Here is a 17,123-nt window from a genome sequence, read left to right on the forward strand (position 1 = left end):
TCAGTATATACAGTAGGCTCAAGCTAAGATTTCAACATTAGCTGCGCGTTCACCGTTATCATGAAGAGCGCCGGCTGGGTTGGAGCAGCCCTCCTGCTACTGTGCTCATACAGTCAGGGGTATTTCTTCCAAGACGGCTACGACCATCAGTATACCTACTCTTCTATGTCGGAACTGTTCGGCCATAAAAATATCACCACTGTTCTGAAGGTAAGTTGTTATTAATAATCTGTTATGTATTTTCATGGGTTCAATTTATTGCAAACGTTCAGCTCCTGATAATCAAACGTTAGTAGTCAACATGTTCACACTGCTGTAAACCACTGTATTGGGACTCCAGGCTTGAATGGTCGGACCCAATTCTAAACAAAATTAGTGGTAGTGGTAGTGGCTTGAATGGTTGGACCCAATTCTAAACAAAATTAGTGGTAGTGGTAGTGGCTTGAATGGTTGGACCCAATTCTAAACAAAATTAGTGGTAGTGGTAGTGGCTTGAATGGTTGGACCCAATTCTAAACAAAATTAGTGGTAGTGGTAGTGGCTTGAATGGTTGGACCCAATTCTAAACAAAATTAGTGAAAGTGGCTTGAATGGTTGGACCCAATTCTAAACAAAATTAGTGGTAGTGGTATGGTGGCTTGAATGGTCGGACCCAATTCTAAACAAAATTAGTGGTAGTGGTAGTGCTTGAATGGTCGGTAGTGGTGGTAGTAGCTTGAATGGTTGGACCCAATTCTAAACAAAATTAGTGGTAGTGGTAGTGACTTGAATGGTTGGACCCAAGTTTAAACAAAATTAGTAGGAAGTGGCTTGAATGGTTGGACCCAATTCTAAACACAATTAGTGGTAGTGGTAGTGGCTTGAATGGTTGGACCCAAGTTTAAACAAAATTAGTGGTAGTGGCTTGAATGGTTGGACCCAATTCTAAACAAAATTAGTGGTAGTGGTAGTGGCTTGAATGGATGGACCCAATTTTAAACAAAATTAGTGTTAGTGGTAGTGGTTTGAATGGTTGGACCCAATTTTAAACAAGATTAGTGGTAGCAGTAGTGGTAGTGGCTTGAATGGTTGGACCCAATTTTAAACAAAATTAGTAGTAGTGGTAGTGGCTTGAATGGTTGGACCCAATTTTAAACAAAATTAGACCCAATTTTTAAACAAAAAGTAGTGGTAGTGGCTTGAATGGTTGGACCCAATTTTAAACAAAATTAGTGGTAGTGGTAGTGGTAGTGGCTTGAATGGTTGGACCCAATTTTAAACAAAAAGTGGTAGTAGTAGTGGTAGTGGCTTGAATGGTTGGTAAACAAAATTAGTAGTGAATGGCTTGAATGGTTGGACCCAATTTTAAACAAAAAGTGGTAGTAGTAGTGGTAGTGGCTTGAATGGTTGGACCCAATTTTAAACAAAATTAGTAGTAGTGGTAGTGGCTTGAATGGTTGGACCCAATTTTAAACAAAATTAGTGGTAGTAGTAGTGGTAGTGGCTTGAATGGTTGGACCCAATTTTAAACAAAATTAGTGGTAGTGGTAGTAGTATGGCTTGAATGGTTGGACCCAATTTTAAACAAAATTAGTGGTAGTGGTAGTGGCTTGAATGGTTGGACCCAATTTTAAACAAAATTAGTGGTAGTAGTAGTGGTAGTGGCTTGAATGGTTGGACCCAATTTTAAACAAAATTAGTGGTGAATGGTGGACCCAATTTTAAACAAAATTAGTAGTGGTAGTGGCTTGAATGGTTGGACCCAATTTTAAACAAAATTAGTGGTAGTAGTAGTGGTAGTGGCTTGAATGGTTGGACCCAATTTTAAACAAAATTAGTGGTAGTGGTAGTGGCTTGAATGGTTGGACCCAATTTTAAACAAAATTAGTGGTAGTGTAGTAGTAGTGGCTTGAATGGTTGGACCCAATTTTAAACAAAATTAGTGGTAGTGGTAGTGACTTGAATTGTTGGACCCAATTTTAAACAAAAGTAATATTAGTGGTAGTTGTAGTGACTTGAATTGTTGGACCCAATTTTAAACAAAAGTAATATTAGTGGTAGTTGTAGTATTAGTGGTAGTAGTAGTATTGGTACCAAACGATAAAATCATTCTAACTGCTCAGGGAAAGAATATTTAAAAAAGTCAGATTAGAAACATATTTTCAAAAACATGTTTATGTTTGCCTACGCAGCAAGCATATCAGGCATTCATTCTCGGCCCCCAATGCTGTTTTCTCTGCAATCAGCTCTGATGTCGAAAATAACTTAATTAGGTCATACACAGCAAGCTTGTTCACGAATACAGACCACATGACTAAGAGTTCATATCCAGACAGCACATGCGCAGTGTATAACATGCATGAGGGCGTCCGTATTTAATTCTGTGTTTCTCATCGCTTGACTGTTCCCAGATTTGGGCGGGCATGTGGTCTAAAAAAACAATAAATGGCAAAAAAATACTATTGAACATTCAAATATGAATGTATACTCACCAAATGAATAAGGAATCACGGTAAAGACAACGAAGTATCCTTAGCTTTACTTCAATATTCCGGAAGTGGGATTAAAAGAGCCATGAATCGCCACTTGAACAGAGATGTAAAATTACAGTCTATTAATCAAGCCTGTAGTGTTTATTCACATATGGTGTTACTTGAAACAACACGTTACATTTTGAAGTCTATTTATTATTGACAGATAGTCAGCATTATCTACAACAATGTGTAGATTACAATCATCATCAAATTCATCTTCTGAAAATAATTGTTTTTGTACAGTCTAAGTGTGTTAGGCATTGTGAATGTGGCTTTGTACTATCATTTGTCTGTGTTCCATTTCGAGAGGTAATGATGTGACATAGTCATGCTTTAAGAATGTAAAACTGGAGAAATATACATGATGCACACAAAATTTCTCTTGGGATAATATAGAAATCCTATCACCTTAGGACTTGTTTATTTTGGCGACTTGAAATTGCATGATGCACACAAGTTATCGCCCAAGGAAATGTTTATATACAATATATATACTACGTATTACCATATTCTGAATGATCCGTTACCATCATCTTTCAGTCTAAAATTCTCCGTTACCAGTGGTAAAGACTCTGTAACATGTCTAAACTATTATTTTAGTGAAATTGATGGTGAAATATTGATATTTATGACACAATGTCATGTGGAAAACTTGACATATAATTCGTTATGAATATTTTGTCCTTCCTGGATTGTTTGTTAATGTAAGTGTTTTACTCATACTTATTATCAAAATGACTTTCATGCAAATTATGATAAAAAAATGATATCTATGCTATTGCTAGATTTATCAAAGTAAATTATAAAGTTGCAAGATGATATCATGTGTTGATATGGAAAATAATAGTCTTTAATACCACAAAATGCCTGCTGAGGATTCGTTTTTCGTTTTTCAATGAAATTTGATACATTCTAAACTCAATTTTAAATTTTTCCTGTGCTGAAACATTCTTTGTTCAATGTGAGGTGTACAATTGAGAATGGTCGGTGCAAAGTTTAGAAAAAACCCATAGTGTAACGTATGAACTTTCAGGAGATTGTTTCGTCTGTAAGTCAAACTAATTCAAGGGCGAAATATATTCAAGGGGAAGGTCATCAACTCATTTGTTTGTATAAATGAGAACATTTTTATAATGCTTTTTAATATTCTTTAAAATAACTTAATCTATAACCTAAACAGGGCCCTGTCGGCAATTTTTTGTTTGCTTTCAAGATGTCCGTGGAAAAATACATAAAACGTTCGCTTTAAAACGTGTTGTTCTAGACCTCGAATCTTTGTCACCCATATCATTGTTTAGACGTCGACAGGTAAGAACCCCACAAATTTGGAAGAATCTGCTTGCATTGCTCCATGTCACTGAAAATGAAAGATGGCGAGCCATTGGAATACTTGAAACCGGAACACCCCAGCACAGCGTTGCACAGCAGTTTAACGTGCACAGGAGACATTATCAACAAAACGCCGTCGTTGCAGATAGTCCACAAAGTGACCGTCGACCTGTAACCAAGCCACGCCACGTAACGATCGTTGGGTTCGAAGCACCCGTCTGCGCCAAAGATTCCAAGTAGCCACACTGACAGCGCGAACAGTTCCTGATGTCAACAGGATATCGCCAAAGACCATTCGCCGACGTCTGGCTGCACACAGGACATTTTGACATTACGTCACCAACGACTACGACTGCAGTGGTGCAAACATCATCTGCGGTGGACTGACTGAGTTTGGTTTTACGCCGCTTTTAGCAATATTCCAGCAACATCACGGCGGAGGACACAAGAAATGGGCTTCACACATTGTGCCCATGTGGGGATTTGAACCCGGGTCTTCGGCGTGACGAGCCAACGCTTTAACCATTAGGCTACCCCCACCGCCCCCATCTGCGGTGGAGAGCACGTGAGTGGACACATGCTCACTTCACTGACGACACCACATTCCTCTTGCGAGTTTACCAACGACATGGTGAGCGTTTTGTTAGAAACTGTGTCCTTGAGGCTGACCGTTTTGGCTGCGGTGGAGTGATGGCTTGGGGTGGGATAAAGAGTGCTGAACGTACATCTTTGCTTGTCATCAATGGAAATTTAACGGGTCTCAGGTACAGAGGTGAAATTGTTAATTCAGACGTCATACCGTTTCTCAAGCAGAATGGTCCAGGAACAATCTTCCATCAGACCTCGTGTCGCCAGAGTGGTTGAGCAGGTCTTGGCGCAACGCAACGTTAACGTCCTTCCCTGGCCCGCTGAATCCCCAGATCTGTCCTCTATCGAACACAACGAAATGGAGATTACAACATGGGTAAATCCCCTTCCCCATCACTCTTCACTATCTCCACCAGGTGCTTCCATAGATATGGAATGTCATTCCGCAAGGCCTCTTGCGACGTTTGATTGTCTCTATGACGCGAAGTGTCAAGCGTGCATTGATGTTACGACATACACGTTACTTACTGTGAATTTCACTTGGACTGTTCTCTCACTTTAAGAGTTTAAAATGTGCCATTTGCAATCCTGTTGTCTCATCATGAAAATATCAGTTGTTAATTCACATATCTAACTTCAAGTCAATCGCAATAACTTTTGCCTTTGAGTATACTTTGACAGAATAAATGACCGCATGGGTGTCTGTGAATATCTTCAGTTCAAGATCAGAGCTCTCAATACGACAGATGATGGAGGGAGACTGCATTCGTTACGTGTGATCAGTATTGTGCAGTTTGCAGATGGCAGATGTGAGTATATCTTTTACGAATATTGTTTTCAAACAACATCTTATACATGTAATATACTGAACAAAACAAGAAACTTCCCATGTGTTACTTTATGCCCCAAACATACCCATTTAAAACAAAGTGTATTGCTAGTGGATAAATCTGGTTTATGGACGTAATGGGCGTAGAGTTAAACAGAATTAGGAATCAATGTGCTCTTGGCTTGCTGCACTCTCCACAGTCAACAGGCGCACGAAGGGGGTCACTTTTTGATGTATTCTGTATTAGAACTGGTTCAGTACCGCGTATGCCCCCGCTGTCGCATTCACAACAGGATGGCAACGTTGTCTCATTGACTGCCTAGCACCCGTGAACACAGCATTTGGCAACCTGCGCCATTGCTGTACCAACATGTCGCTCCTTTTTTCAACATTCTGGGGCTGAGGTCTCAACGACTTCCATGAGCATCCAGTGGGATTGAGGTCATGTGATCTCAATGGCCACTCATGACGTCAGTACCCGCATTTTGCATTTCGTGTAACAGCTATGGGTGGTGTAGCATTGTCATGTTGGAATTGGAGGCTTGGGCAATGAGCAGCCACGAACGGCACCAGTTCCGCTGCATTGACGTTCCCACGAATTATGAAAAATTGATGAGTGCACAGAAGTTTACGTGACCCCTAGATAGTGCGTTGCTGGTTGACGTTGCGGTCGTAAAACGATTGCACAAATAACGAAGCCGAACTTGATTGTCTCCGGGATTGCCGTCCTGACCTGGGGCAGTCAGATGTCGTACCCTTTAGATGCACACGTGGCCTCAGTTTTCGAATTGTTCGTATACCGCATCTCATGGCATGTACAACAGCCATGGACTGGCTAGCCTGTAGCATACAAATTGCACGTTCACGTTTAACATTTGTAAGGCGTGGCACGAGAATTGTTCATTTCTCAAAGATTGTCTTTTTTCTCATTACCTTCAAATTCAACACGGTGGTTTGGTACATGAATTTGTGATCACGTGATCTTGCACACTTGTAGGGTCGCGTTTTGCCAAAAGGGCGCGTTGCATACACTCCATGTTCAGTTGAAATGGACGGATGCGTCAGGTTAGGTCTCGCCATTAACCCTGAAATAAACCCGGTTATAATCGTACAGTACAACCAGAAATTATTGAGAATTTAGAGATTGTAAATGTTTATATTTTTTTCACTCATTACTCACGTATTAAACGTGAATATTATCAGAACATAACTCCAGATTCAAAGACAGGTGAACAGTTAGTATTTTGTCAAGTCACCATGGGCAGCAACGCAGGCTTCAATGCGGCGGGGCATACTACTGATCAAGTTAGAAAGTCGTGGTCCATGCTGTCCCAATATCGGACCACCTCTTCTTTCATTTCAGCAATATTTGTCAGAATTTTCTTATTGACACTTTTCTTCATAAGTCTCAAACATTTTCTATTGGATTTAGGTCAGGGCTATAGTTTGGCCAATCTTATAATGAAACCAGGCCTGTGGATGCTTTGAACGATGTTTTGGGTCGTTGTCCTGCTGGAAAATCCAAAACTTTCCATAGAACACGTGAGCAGATGAAAGTAAATGTCCCTCAAGAATATCTGTGTACCGCTTACTGTTCATATTCCTTTCAAATACACAGAGGGGCGTTGCCCCTAACACAGATATGCCACCCCACACGTTGAATTTCGGACTGTACTTTGGCCACTGATACAAAGGTTTTTCAGTTTGTTTGGTGCAGAATTTCAGTGTATTAGGAAACAGCCACACAGAACTTTCATCTGAGAAAATCACATTGTCCCAGTTAAAATTTCTATGCTGTAAGCACCAGTTCAACCTTAGTTCCTTTTGTTCATGTTTTATGATCGGTGATGGAATTCCTCGACTTTTCTGCCAACCCATTGCATGCAGCTCAGTTCTAATTGTCTCCTTACAGACAGCCACAGTTCCTCTATCAATCATATCCAGTCTAAAGTTTTCTAAACTCCTTCGTTTGTTTTTAGAAACGAGACTACTAAGCCGCCTTCTGTCACCGACAGTCAATTTTCTGGGCTTACCTGCGCCTCCCTGGTGCTCAATGCCATATCCATTTGCAATATTTTTCAAAACACGATAAACAGTGGACAAAGGGATGCCTGTTCTACTTGCAATCACTTTAGCTGATCTGATTTCCTTGTCATAATACTCTAAAATCAACTTCCTCTTCTCTAAATCATCCATACTGAGGATCACTGAAAATGCCGTCTGCGAGCAAGTAAACAAAGGTGGATAACTCTTCACAAACTAATGAAAAACGATTAACGGAGTTGTCTCTCTTGAATAAAACCAATCACTTGATAGCTGGTCAAGGTTGTTTATACTAGAAATCCAATTAAACATATTCCTAAAATTCTCAATAATGTCTGGTTATGCCAGTAAAAGCCGAGTAAAATGAAACTCGTTTGGTCACCTAAGTGTGCCACTTACCGGATAGTGTGTTTTTGAAAAAGTGTATTTACTATTAAAACAAATATGTTTCGTTATTTTGCAGACTTCAATAACCCCAAAGGTTGGAATTTAGAAACAATGTGAGTATTTTTACACATCTTTTCCTGACTATATGACCAAATGATCCTAAGCACTGAGTAAATGATAAACATCAGGTAATATGGGCGGTCACTATTTTCGTAGCATTATAAGAAACTAAAGTCCTTCTAAAGGTCACTATATCGATATATACTAGGCAGCAAAAGAAACGTCAGTTTGGAATTTTCCTTCGCAGAAACGGATAAATGTAAACTCATTTAATGTTTTGATTGTATATTTTGGACATCTCCAACTTTTCCTTCCCAAACTCAAAATGGAACCCAGGAAATGGTCCCAAAAACGCAACCAGATCTCGGAGATCGGTGTTCGACATGTTTCTCATGTAACTCATGCTGCACGTGCTGTTCACAAGGACCAGCCCTATAAAATGCACCCCCAAACCTGGTTGAGACATTCACATTACAACGTCAGCAGGATTCCGCGACTCACGACAGCTGAGAGGAACCAGGCGCTAGGAAGATTTGAAGCTGGCCATACTGCACAGGCCGTTGCCAATCGCTTCCAGATCAACGTTCGGACCATCTACAGGCTGCAGCAACATTTCCGGGCCACCAACAGCACACATGATCGCCCCCATACTGGCGGACCACGGGTGACCACACGACGACAACACCGCCGTGTACATAATCCCTTCATGCAGGCATCCGAAACAGCACGCCAGACAGTGGGAACACACGGAAGACCAATCAGTACTTATACAGTCCGCCGACGTCTTAACAGCGGGGACCTCCATTGCCGTAGACCCTACGTGGACCTATCCTCACCCCTCGTCATCGTCTTGAACGTCTACAGTTTGCCCTATAACACCAAAACTGGCGATACAGGCACTGGAGAACTGTTCTCTTCACAGATGAGAGTCGGTACTGCGTATCAACTGCAGATGGCAGAACAAGAATATGGCGACGACGTAGACAGCGTTACTCAGACCAATGTGTTATGGAAAGAGACTCATGGGGAGATGGAAGCATCATGGTATGGGGTGGAATAGGCATGAACCCGAGAGTGGGTCCCGTGGTGTTCCAGAACCTTGTTCCAGGGAGAGGAGGCGGCATCACAGCGGTGCGCTTCATCGACCAAGCTCTCGGACCCCACATCATACCACATTTCACACGTCACCGGAACAACATTTTCCAGCATAACGCTCGCGCCCATACTGCCAGAGCTGCACGGTATTTCCTACAGCGGAACGGTGTCAACATTTTGCAGTGGCCAGCCCTTAGTCCTGATTTACACCCAATTGAACATCTTTGGGATGAAATTCAGAGGAGTCTGAATAATGTCATACCAAGGCCGAACACAGCCGATTTATTTCGCCAGGCCTTTCTCAGAGTGTGGTTCCAGGTGCCAATGGCCTTCATCAATCGATTGGTGCACTCCAGGTGTAGACGCTGTGCTGCAGTTATTGCCGCTCGTGGTGGTCACACTAGATACTGAAGTCAAGAGTCTGAATGGACTACAACATTCACGTAATGTCTTGAAATTCTGCTGAGTTATTCATTGATGTCTCAAGATATTGTACACAATTGATTTCTTTTGATCCGTTTATTATGTCAATTTCTGTTATGATTTGATTATAGTGCCTATCTAATTTTGAATTCGCACTGACGTGTCTTTTTGCTGCTGAGTATAGTTTGCGTTTACATCAGTTTGATATTGACAAATGCTTTTTGTATTTAAATGAACTGTTTCAACTTACCTGACTTAAAGTCGAGTGTGTCATTGTCTGTATGTCTTCGACGTGTTGCAAGAAGCTGCTGGAACAACGAGCTGAATCGGACGTTTGCTTCCATTAATGAATGAGCTTTCAGAATGGCCGACAAGGTAGTCACATCTATAGCATACAGTGCAAGAAATGTGAACTATTGAAATAGATCTTCTTCTTGAAATGCTCATAAATATTGCTGCACAGGCATATAAAACGAATGACTCGATCATCCCAGTGTCACGACACAAACACACGACCTGGCCAAGGTCAAAACTCCCATGGGACACCGTCTCCACACCATAACGAAGCGCCCTCTACTTCAAGTCGCTATCACAGCGCCATCATGCGCCCATCACAGGCAAGATCTGCTCACGTAACGAAGCTCCCTCAACCTAGTCGTTGTCGCTCTCTAAACAAGCTGTGCACCCAGACAGCCGCCTATGTACGACACACGCACGTGCTGCGTGCCTTTCCCGCGCGTAAAGCCCATGTTTGTACCCACTTGTTCGCTAGCTCTCGCCTGGACTACGGGTTTTTATTACACTTGGTTGTGACAATGTTAATATGTGCAGGTCCTGCTCCTTGCCACTGGATGACATTTGCTGGAGACTTTAGATGTCTTTATAAGGTTGTATTACTCTCCTTGCAGATTCCTGTTTGGGACCAATATTAAAGGATCTATTGACCTGGTCCATGTTCATCCTGAAGACGAGGACGAGCTGGTGGTCATCAAGAAAGCTGTCACCGGTCTTTTCTCTGTTACTGTCAGGGTATACATTGCGATACTATATGTAAAACTTCAATCTTAGAGAAAAGGCATCCTCGATGTTCTGCCCCAACTGATACCATTGGATGTAAAGGCCAAATGGATATGGAAATTACATAAATGCTATGCCAAGACATATATTATTGAACACACGAGTCTGAGCTTAGCTTATAAAAAATCAAATTAAAATTCACTCTGCTGAGCATACTTTGTGCTCTATGTCTCTTCTCAATAGTACATTATGTGTTTGTTCTGATAGACGTTTGCGATTATTAATGTTACGTTAATCCCAACGTGTAGCGGCATAGTTCTACATACATTGTATACGTTTTGGGTCATTGCTGTCAAGGAATCTGGAGAAAGCACGGACTCTTACGAGACAACAGATTTAGATCACCTAGGTGAGTTATCCCTTGTAGAAATCTCCCACGTGTGCTACATCACCTTCTGAGGACGGCCATAATAGAGCCAAACGGTATGATCTGAAGACGTCCATACGTTTAACAGAGAAACAAGGCCCTTGAAGTTTAGTAGTTTAGCCGAGTTCATTTCTCCACAAGGCTGCTATATGTGAAACCTAGTCCTTTTGACCCCTGCTATGATATTGCGAGAATACTGCTTGAATTTAAACTAAATTTTAGTTCAATCATTACACATGCTTTGGTTTACTTATCCAGGCAATCTGACGCACAAGTATACCGTGGATACATCGCCATCCGGGAGAACCCTGACTCGCACCCACTTCAGCCATGAGAGAGCAGAGAGAACCCACCACAAGGTAAAGCCATTTAAAATTTGTAGTTCTAATTTCTCAATATAATGGATGATTCATAATAACAAGTTTTGCAGATTAGACCATGAATTGCCCTAACTTTGTGAGGCAAGATGTTATTCACAGTTCTAATGTGTTAAAACATGCACTCTTTAAGCTGTTGCAATGCACCCAACCTTTACCCTTTCATCTCTGTGTATAACGGTTCCTTAGCTCTTCAGCAAGCTGGGCCCGGTTGTTCAAAACTCTGTTATCTTTTAACCAGCCGTTAAGTACATTTAACCGACTGTTAACTGATAACATAGGGTTATCTTGTTGTTCAAAACTGTTAACTTTTAACAGGCTGTTAACGCATAAACATTGCTGTCGCAACTGATGTGTAGGATAAAATAAACAAAACATTATCTATTTCTGCGAGTGATATGCTGGCCCATTTCGTAGTCACTTTGATTAAATGTTATATTTGAATATCGAAACCTAGATCCAGTTTATGCCTACGTGCAATGTACAAGCTTCAGTTTACTTTGAGTAAAATTACTTAACAGGACATTTAGCTTCATTTTTTGTTTGATGATTTAATGAAAATTACTCTGTCAAAACTTGCGAGTCAGGCACCACGTGAATGATGCGGCTGGTTGCTTGACTGAGCTCAGGCAGTGCTGGCCTTCCGCCGGTCTTCACATTCCCCTCTCTTACAAGCTCTGACTGTAACCATTTTCCCGTTTCTTCGTAATTTCAGTCGAATGTTTCTCCGATAACAAAAACCAGCTGGCCTCAACTATTGACTGGATCACATTCTCCTCGTCACTAGAAAAATTTTACTTTTACTTTTCCCAGGGGTGCAGTCGAGATTTTGCGATTCCATTTTTGGCAAACCGGAAGTAAACAGAAAACGGAATTGTGGCATATATGTAAGCTAATGAATGACGTCATCCGCAATGTTAATCTTTGACGGTGACGTCAGCTAACGGCATCACTAACCATGTTTTGAGCAACGCATATTTAGCGTTCGGTTAGCAAACGGCAGGTTAAGTATTTAACCGGCCGTTAGGAGTTAACCGCCGGTTAAGATAACCGAGTATTGCACAACCGGGCCCTGATCGCTAAGTCCCACCATGAACTCCTTAACGCATCTGGAATTAAAAGAAATAGAAGTACCACTCACCAATTTTTTAACTTGGAAAGGTTTGTCAACAAGAAAACAGCGTTATCACATTAGAATATTGTAGCAGTTTCACAAGCATAGACCATGGGCCATAACTCTGTCAAAAGAATCTAAGAAAGCAATGCTGAACGTATGTTACATCATGGCTAAAAGTACTGTCGGAAATAGAAAACAAATAGGAAACGTAGAAAAAGGACTTTACTGGGGAAAGATTAGTGCAGAGCAATGTGTTTTTTCTTAGTCCAAAGCGACTTGTTTGGAACATACCATGGCTTTATGCAAATTTGTGTGCGATGATATTGCATTACAAAAGACACGTTTTAAATGCCAATTTTGAAATTAAAAGTAGCTGACGTATAAAATAATAACTTTAATACTGAAATTATTAAGGATGTAGCTACCATGGCGTCACACTATAACAATAAAAAGAAACATGTATCAGCGGTCATCTCAAAAGCAAAACCAGGACGGGTATTGCAGACGGTGGTGGGGGTCGGGCTGGGGGATAGAGATATCAGCTGAGATAAGATAATCCTTCAGGGGAATTTAACTGGGGAAGCAAACTGCATGTCATAACAATTTACAAAGATTATCCAGTCCTGTCGATCTTCGGGTGGTCATGCCGCCTATATATTATGAGACATGTAATACGATGACTGATTTAAGCTTTTCTAGGGGTATCATACTTTTTCACATGTCTCAACATATGGTTTATGAAAGAAAGACACGTAAGATGTTAATCAATAGATGAGACTTTTTCAATACGCAAAAAGCTTAAAATATCTCTGAGATGACCCCTTGTGCACATGGATGGATGCACATACATTTCATGCCAAGTGAGTCGGAGGTCCGTCGTTACACCTGACTGAGGGACCTAATAGCCATCCATATTCTGATCTAGCAGCTATGGAGCATTTTTCTAGGTTTTGCCCGATTTTACGAGTAAACATGCTTTTCTGGATATACTATTACGCATCCAACAGAAAGCCCAGTTAGGCCGTTTGTGGGTTATTTGGACACATGCTGTTTGCAACTGTGTAAATTTAAGGGATACAGAGTAACAGCCTAAACCGTTTTTCGTCTATTTCCGACAGTGCTTTAGTAACATCAGCGTCTAAAATATAACGTAAATAGTTTTTGAGAAAACGTACGTGATCCCTATTCACGCAGTTCGAACTAAGCTGAAAGGCATAGAATAAGGGACCATCCTTGCAAACTCGAACGATTTAGATTTTGAGTAGTTACATTAGTGTTTTAAATGTTAGTTAAATATTGTTTTTAGAAATATGTTCCCTTTGAGAAGCGGGTGGACGGAAAGACGGAAGGATCAACAGAATTTGTTCCAATATCTGATTTCCAAGCATGTGTAGGATCCAACATGGCTGAGTTTAGTATCACTTAACCATATCCATGATAATTGAATTATTGATAGTTACTATTGCTGATGCGATGTAAAATCATTATTTGCATATCAACTTTTTAACCTGTGACATCAAGTTCTGTGCGTCAAAGTCAAACAGTGTCTCCTCTTTACCTATATTGGGGACGTTCAAATGTTTATACAGGATTGTATTCCTTAGATTAATTCTGATAAATATTTCTCAACGGGGTTTGGTAAAAAATGTGTACTTGTTACATATTAATACAATACAGTCTTTAAAAAGGAAACACATAAGGAATTTTCAGAAGAATTTATTGCGTTCGTTTAAGAGTGATTATTTCATGTAATTTAAATTGTATGTGAAGTAGCGTTGTCATGCTGGAACAACTCCCTCTGTCGGTCCATAATTGGAAGCATGTGATGTGCAAGGACTTCGTTGATGTCAATTTCCCCTGAACTACCACTAAATCAGATCTTTGTGTGCTGGATAGCTTAACCCCCAACATGACACTTCCTCCACCGAATCTGTCGACCTGTCGAATAGAGTTAGGGGAAAAACGTTCATTTCTTCGACCGCCATACAGCTGGAATATTGCTGAGTCTGGCGTAAAACTAAACTCACTCAATCTTTTTCCGACGGTAAACATGCTATCTTCTATCTCGCCGGTGAAGAGGGGCGGTGGGGTAGCCTAGTGGTTAAAGCGTTGGCTCGTCACGCCGAAGACCCGGGTTCGAATCCCCACACGGGTACAATATGTGCAGCCCTTTTCTGGTGTCCCCCGCCGTGATATTGCTGGAATATTGCTAAAAGTGGCGTAAAACCAAACTCGCCAGTGAAGAAGAAATCGGGAATCATTACTGAACCCGACTTGCCTCCAGTTTGTAAGGTTCCAGCTCCGGACTGTACGACACCACCGTACGCGATTGCGCCGATGGAAGTCTCTCAAAACAGGGCCGACAACTGGCATTCTTGGGCGAATACCCACTTCACGCAATAGATTCCTGACAGTTTGGTCGGAAATTCTTCTCAAACCAGGGATGCGTTGTGCAGTCTCCACGGCTGTGGCAAGTGGGCAGCCCGGATGTAGTGGTCCTCGGTCTGGGTGCGAACTCTTGGACGGCCGCTTCTTGGGCGATGTTGAGCGGAATTAGCCTGCAGGAAACGACGTTTAAGGCGAGTTTTGGTGCTCTGATGAACGTTGAAATGTCTGGGAACTGCACACTGCGACTCCCCAGCTTCAAGCCGGCCTATGGCGATGTTTCAATTGACGGCACTCAGTCGTGGCATGATGATTTCCTCTTTAAGAAATTAAACACAACGTTTGCCTTTTTGTAGTGATCCATACCGCATAATCTTCCGCATACTTGCTTTTCATGCTTTCTTGGTGCCGGTATGGCGAATATTTCCTCTAAAGCTTCCAAAACAAGGGAAAACATTACAATTGCTGCGTCGTGGCGCTGAAATGGTTTACAGTCACACAAAGATGACGTTTTAGGAAGAAATTGTAAATTTGTTTATGCAGCTACACGAATCTAAATCACCTATGCGTTTCCTTTTTTTGAAGAACGTAATACGGTAATACTGATAATGCTAAGTGATAGGTGACGAGATGTTCCTTAAACAATGCCTAATCAAAACCTATTAGGACATGGTCATGAAATTTGACGTTGACATTGTGTGATGAAATAAGTAAAAAAACAACAACACATCAACATGGAAGACATTCTCATTCTATGTGGGTTCTAATTACACGTGCTGTATAACAAATATTATATTTGCACAGACTCTGCACTATCATGTCGACGGGACATTACACAGAGGTCATGCCTATGACAAAATCCTCCTGAAACCAAAAAACAGCAAAAAGAAAAAAGCAAGGTAAGAAAACCATATCAAGAGTAAACATCTACCTCGGCAGTATTACAGCTGTACGGTCTTGTTTGTAACCAAATCGAGTCTGGACCCAATCCAAAACATTTTCTTAAAGCAATATTACTGTTAAAATAGCTGAGATGTTTGAGTGAGTGAGTTAATATTTACCGCCACATCGGGAATGTTTCAGCCATATCGTGACGAGAACAATTACATATTATATTTCAGATCAATACAATCAGAAAGTAAAAGCCCGTTGACGTAGAAAACAAAATATGTTTAGTTTAGTCATTAGTATGATCTTCTGTTTTCTCACCACCAATATTCGTGTTCTGTGTTTGGTGAAAAGAAAAACAAGATATTATTATATTATATCATTAACTTTTAAAAACCTATGTGCTAAAGAACAAACGTTTCATTTTCTCCTGTTTAGAGCTTTACAACCGGGAGAAAAGTTCTATGAGATATCAACCTCAGGAGGTATGTACTAAAGCTGATATAATACATTTCAGTTGTGAGAATAGAAACGTGCAATATTTTCTTCATGAAAAGTGAGTAATCACACATATGTACGAAAATAATTTACATTAACAATTCATCTTTTCAACAGATGTTCCTGATATATGGACTGCTTCGACAACCAACATACAACTGGACGGACAGAGGTTCGTTATGGACATGTAATAAAATATACCTGAAACTAAAGGATGACTTCAAAGTTTATTAATAAGTATCGTCTTATGTACACGACCTTCTATTTAGTGCAGATTGATACATGTTGATGTTTACAGAGTATATGTCTTGTGATATATTTCATTTTAGCCGTGTCAGCAGTCCACTGGAGGATAAAGATCTGCAAGATCTGGCACAGGACACACTTGAATTCAAAATGGTATATGGAACTGGCTTTTATTACCCATGTTGTCATCGTATGGGTAGTTGCATACTGAACTCGTACATCACACGTGTGTCGTATCGCGTTAATCTGAGATTCTAACGATTTCATTGAATAGCCGATGACCCGCCAGTTAGGACACTTTCTGACGGAACTACTTTCTCGTTCATAACAAACAAGTGAATTCATTCATTCTACAACTTTTACTACGTCAATTAAGTTAGACGGTTTAACGTTATAGAAGTTCAGGGCAAAACTATGGTGGTAAATGTATAGTATAACTGTATTTCTTTTCTAAGATGCCAAATTCAGTACTTTCTAAGGTTAATTACGACCTGAATCAGAACAAATACCCCAGAAAAACGACGGTGTCGGTGACCTAAATTAAAAGTCCTCGCTCAGGGCTAACGGACGCACAGTTCTGTTGACGTGCCTGCTCCCCTGCGTTAAAACGCACGTTGTTAGAAAGAAAACCAAACGATAAAAAGTTTGATGTCGATTTATGTTCGGGTTAAAAACTTCTCTGAATTATTCTAATTATATCTGTGATTAACGTAAACCAAATGGGTCAATATGAACGTCGTATTTCTACTACCAACGTAAGTTTAGATCAGAGGAAGCTGATTAGTCACGCGACATTCCATGGATGCATGGTGGGAATATAAACATGGCGAACGTTGTCGTGTCGCTGTTTAATGTGAGTCAAACTGAGACATTGTATCCGTCGGAAAACATGAACGTAATG

The 17,123-nt window shown here is 40.7% G+C and overlaps 1 protein-coding gene across 1 annotated transcript in view; it reads left to right on the forward strand.

The window, feature by feature from the left end:
• The first annotated feature begins 39 nt into the window (after positions 1-39).
• The window catches only part of LOC124279323, a 133,911-nt gene continuing 116,827 nt past the window's right edge, over positions 40-17,123 (forward strand). The window contains exons 1-10 of the mRNA XM_046715134.1: positions 40-210; positions 5,149-5,239; positions 7,766-7,802; positions 10,176-10,296; positions 10,642-10,693; positions 10,970-11,070; positions 15,395-15,489; positions 15,917-15,963; positions 16,094-16,148; positions 16,306-16,375. Of these exons, the coding sequence (XP_046571090.1) occupies positions 61-210; positions 5,149-5,239; positions 7,766-7,802; positions 10,176-10,296; positions 10,642-10,693; positions 10,970-11,070; positions 15,395-15,489; positions 15,917-15,963; positions 16,094-16,148; positions 16,306-16,375 (819 nt within the window). The 5' untranslated portion in view covers positions 40-60. The remainder of the gene's footprint in view (positions 211-5,148; positions 5,240-7,765; positions 7,803-10,175; positions 10,297-10,641; positions 10,694-10,969; positions 11,071-15,394; positions 15,490-15,916; positions 15,964-16,093; positions 16,149-16,305; positions 16,376-17,123) is intronic.

Source organism: Haliotis rubra, unplaced genomic scaffold (genome assembly GCF_003918875.1).
Source record: "Haliotis rubra isolate DU_JTF1 unplaced genomic scaffold, ASM391887v1 Scf25, whole genome shotgun sequence".
Taxonomy (NCBI): Eukaryota; Metazoa; Mollusca; class Gastropoda; order Lepetellida; family Haliotidae; genus Haliotis; species Haliotis rubra.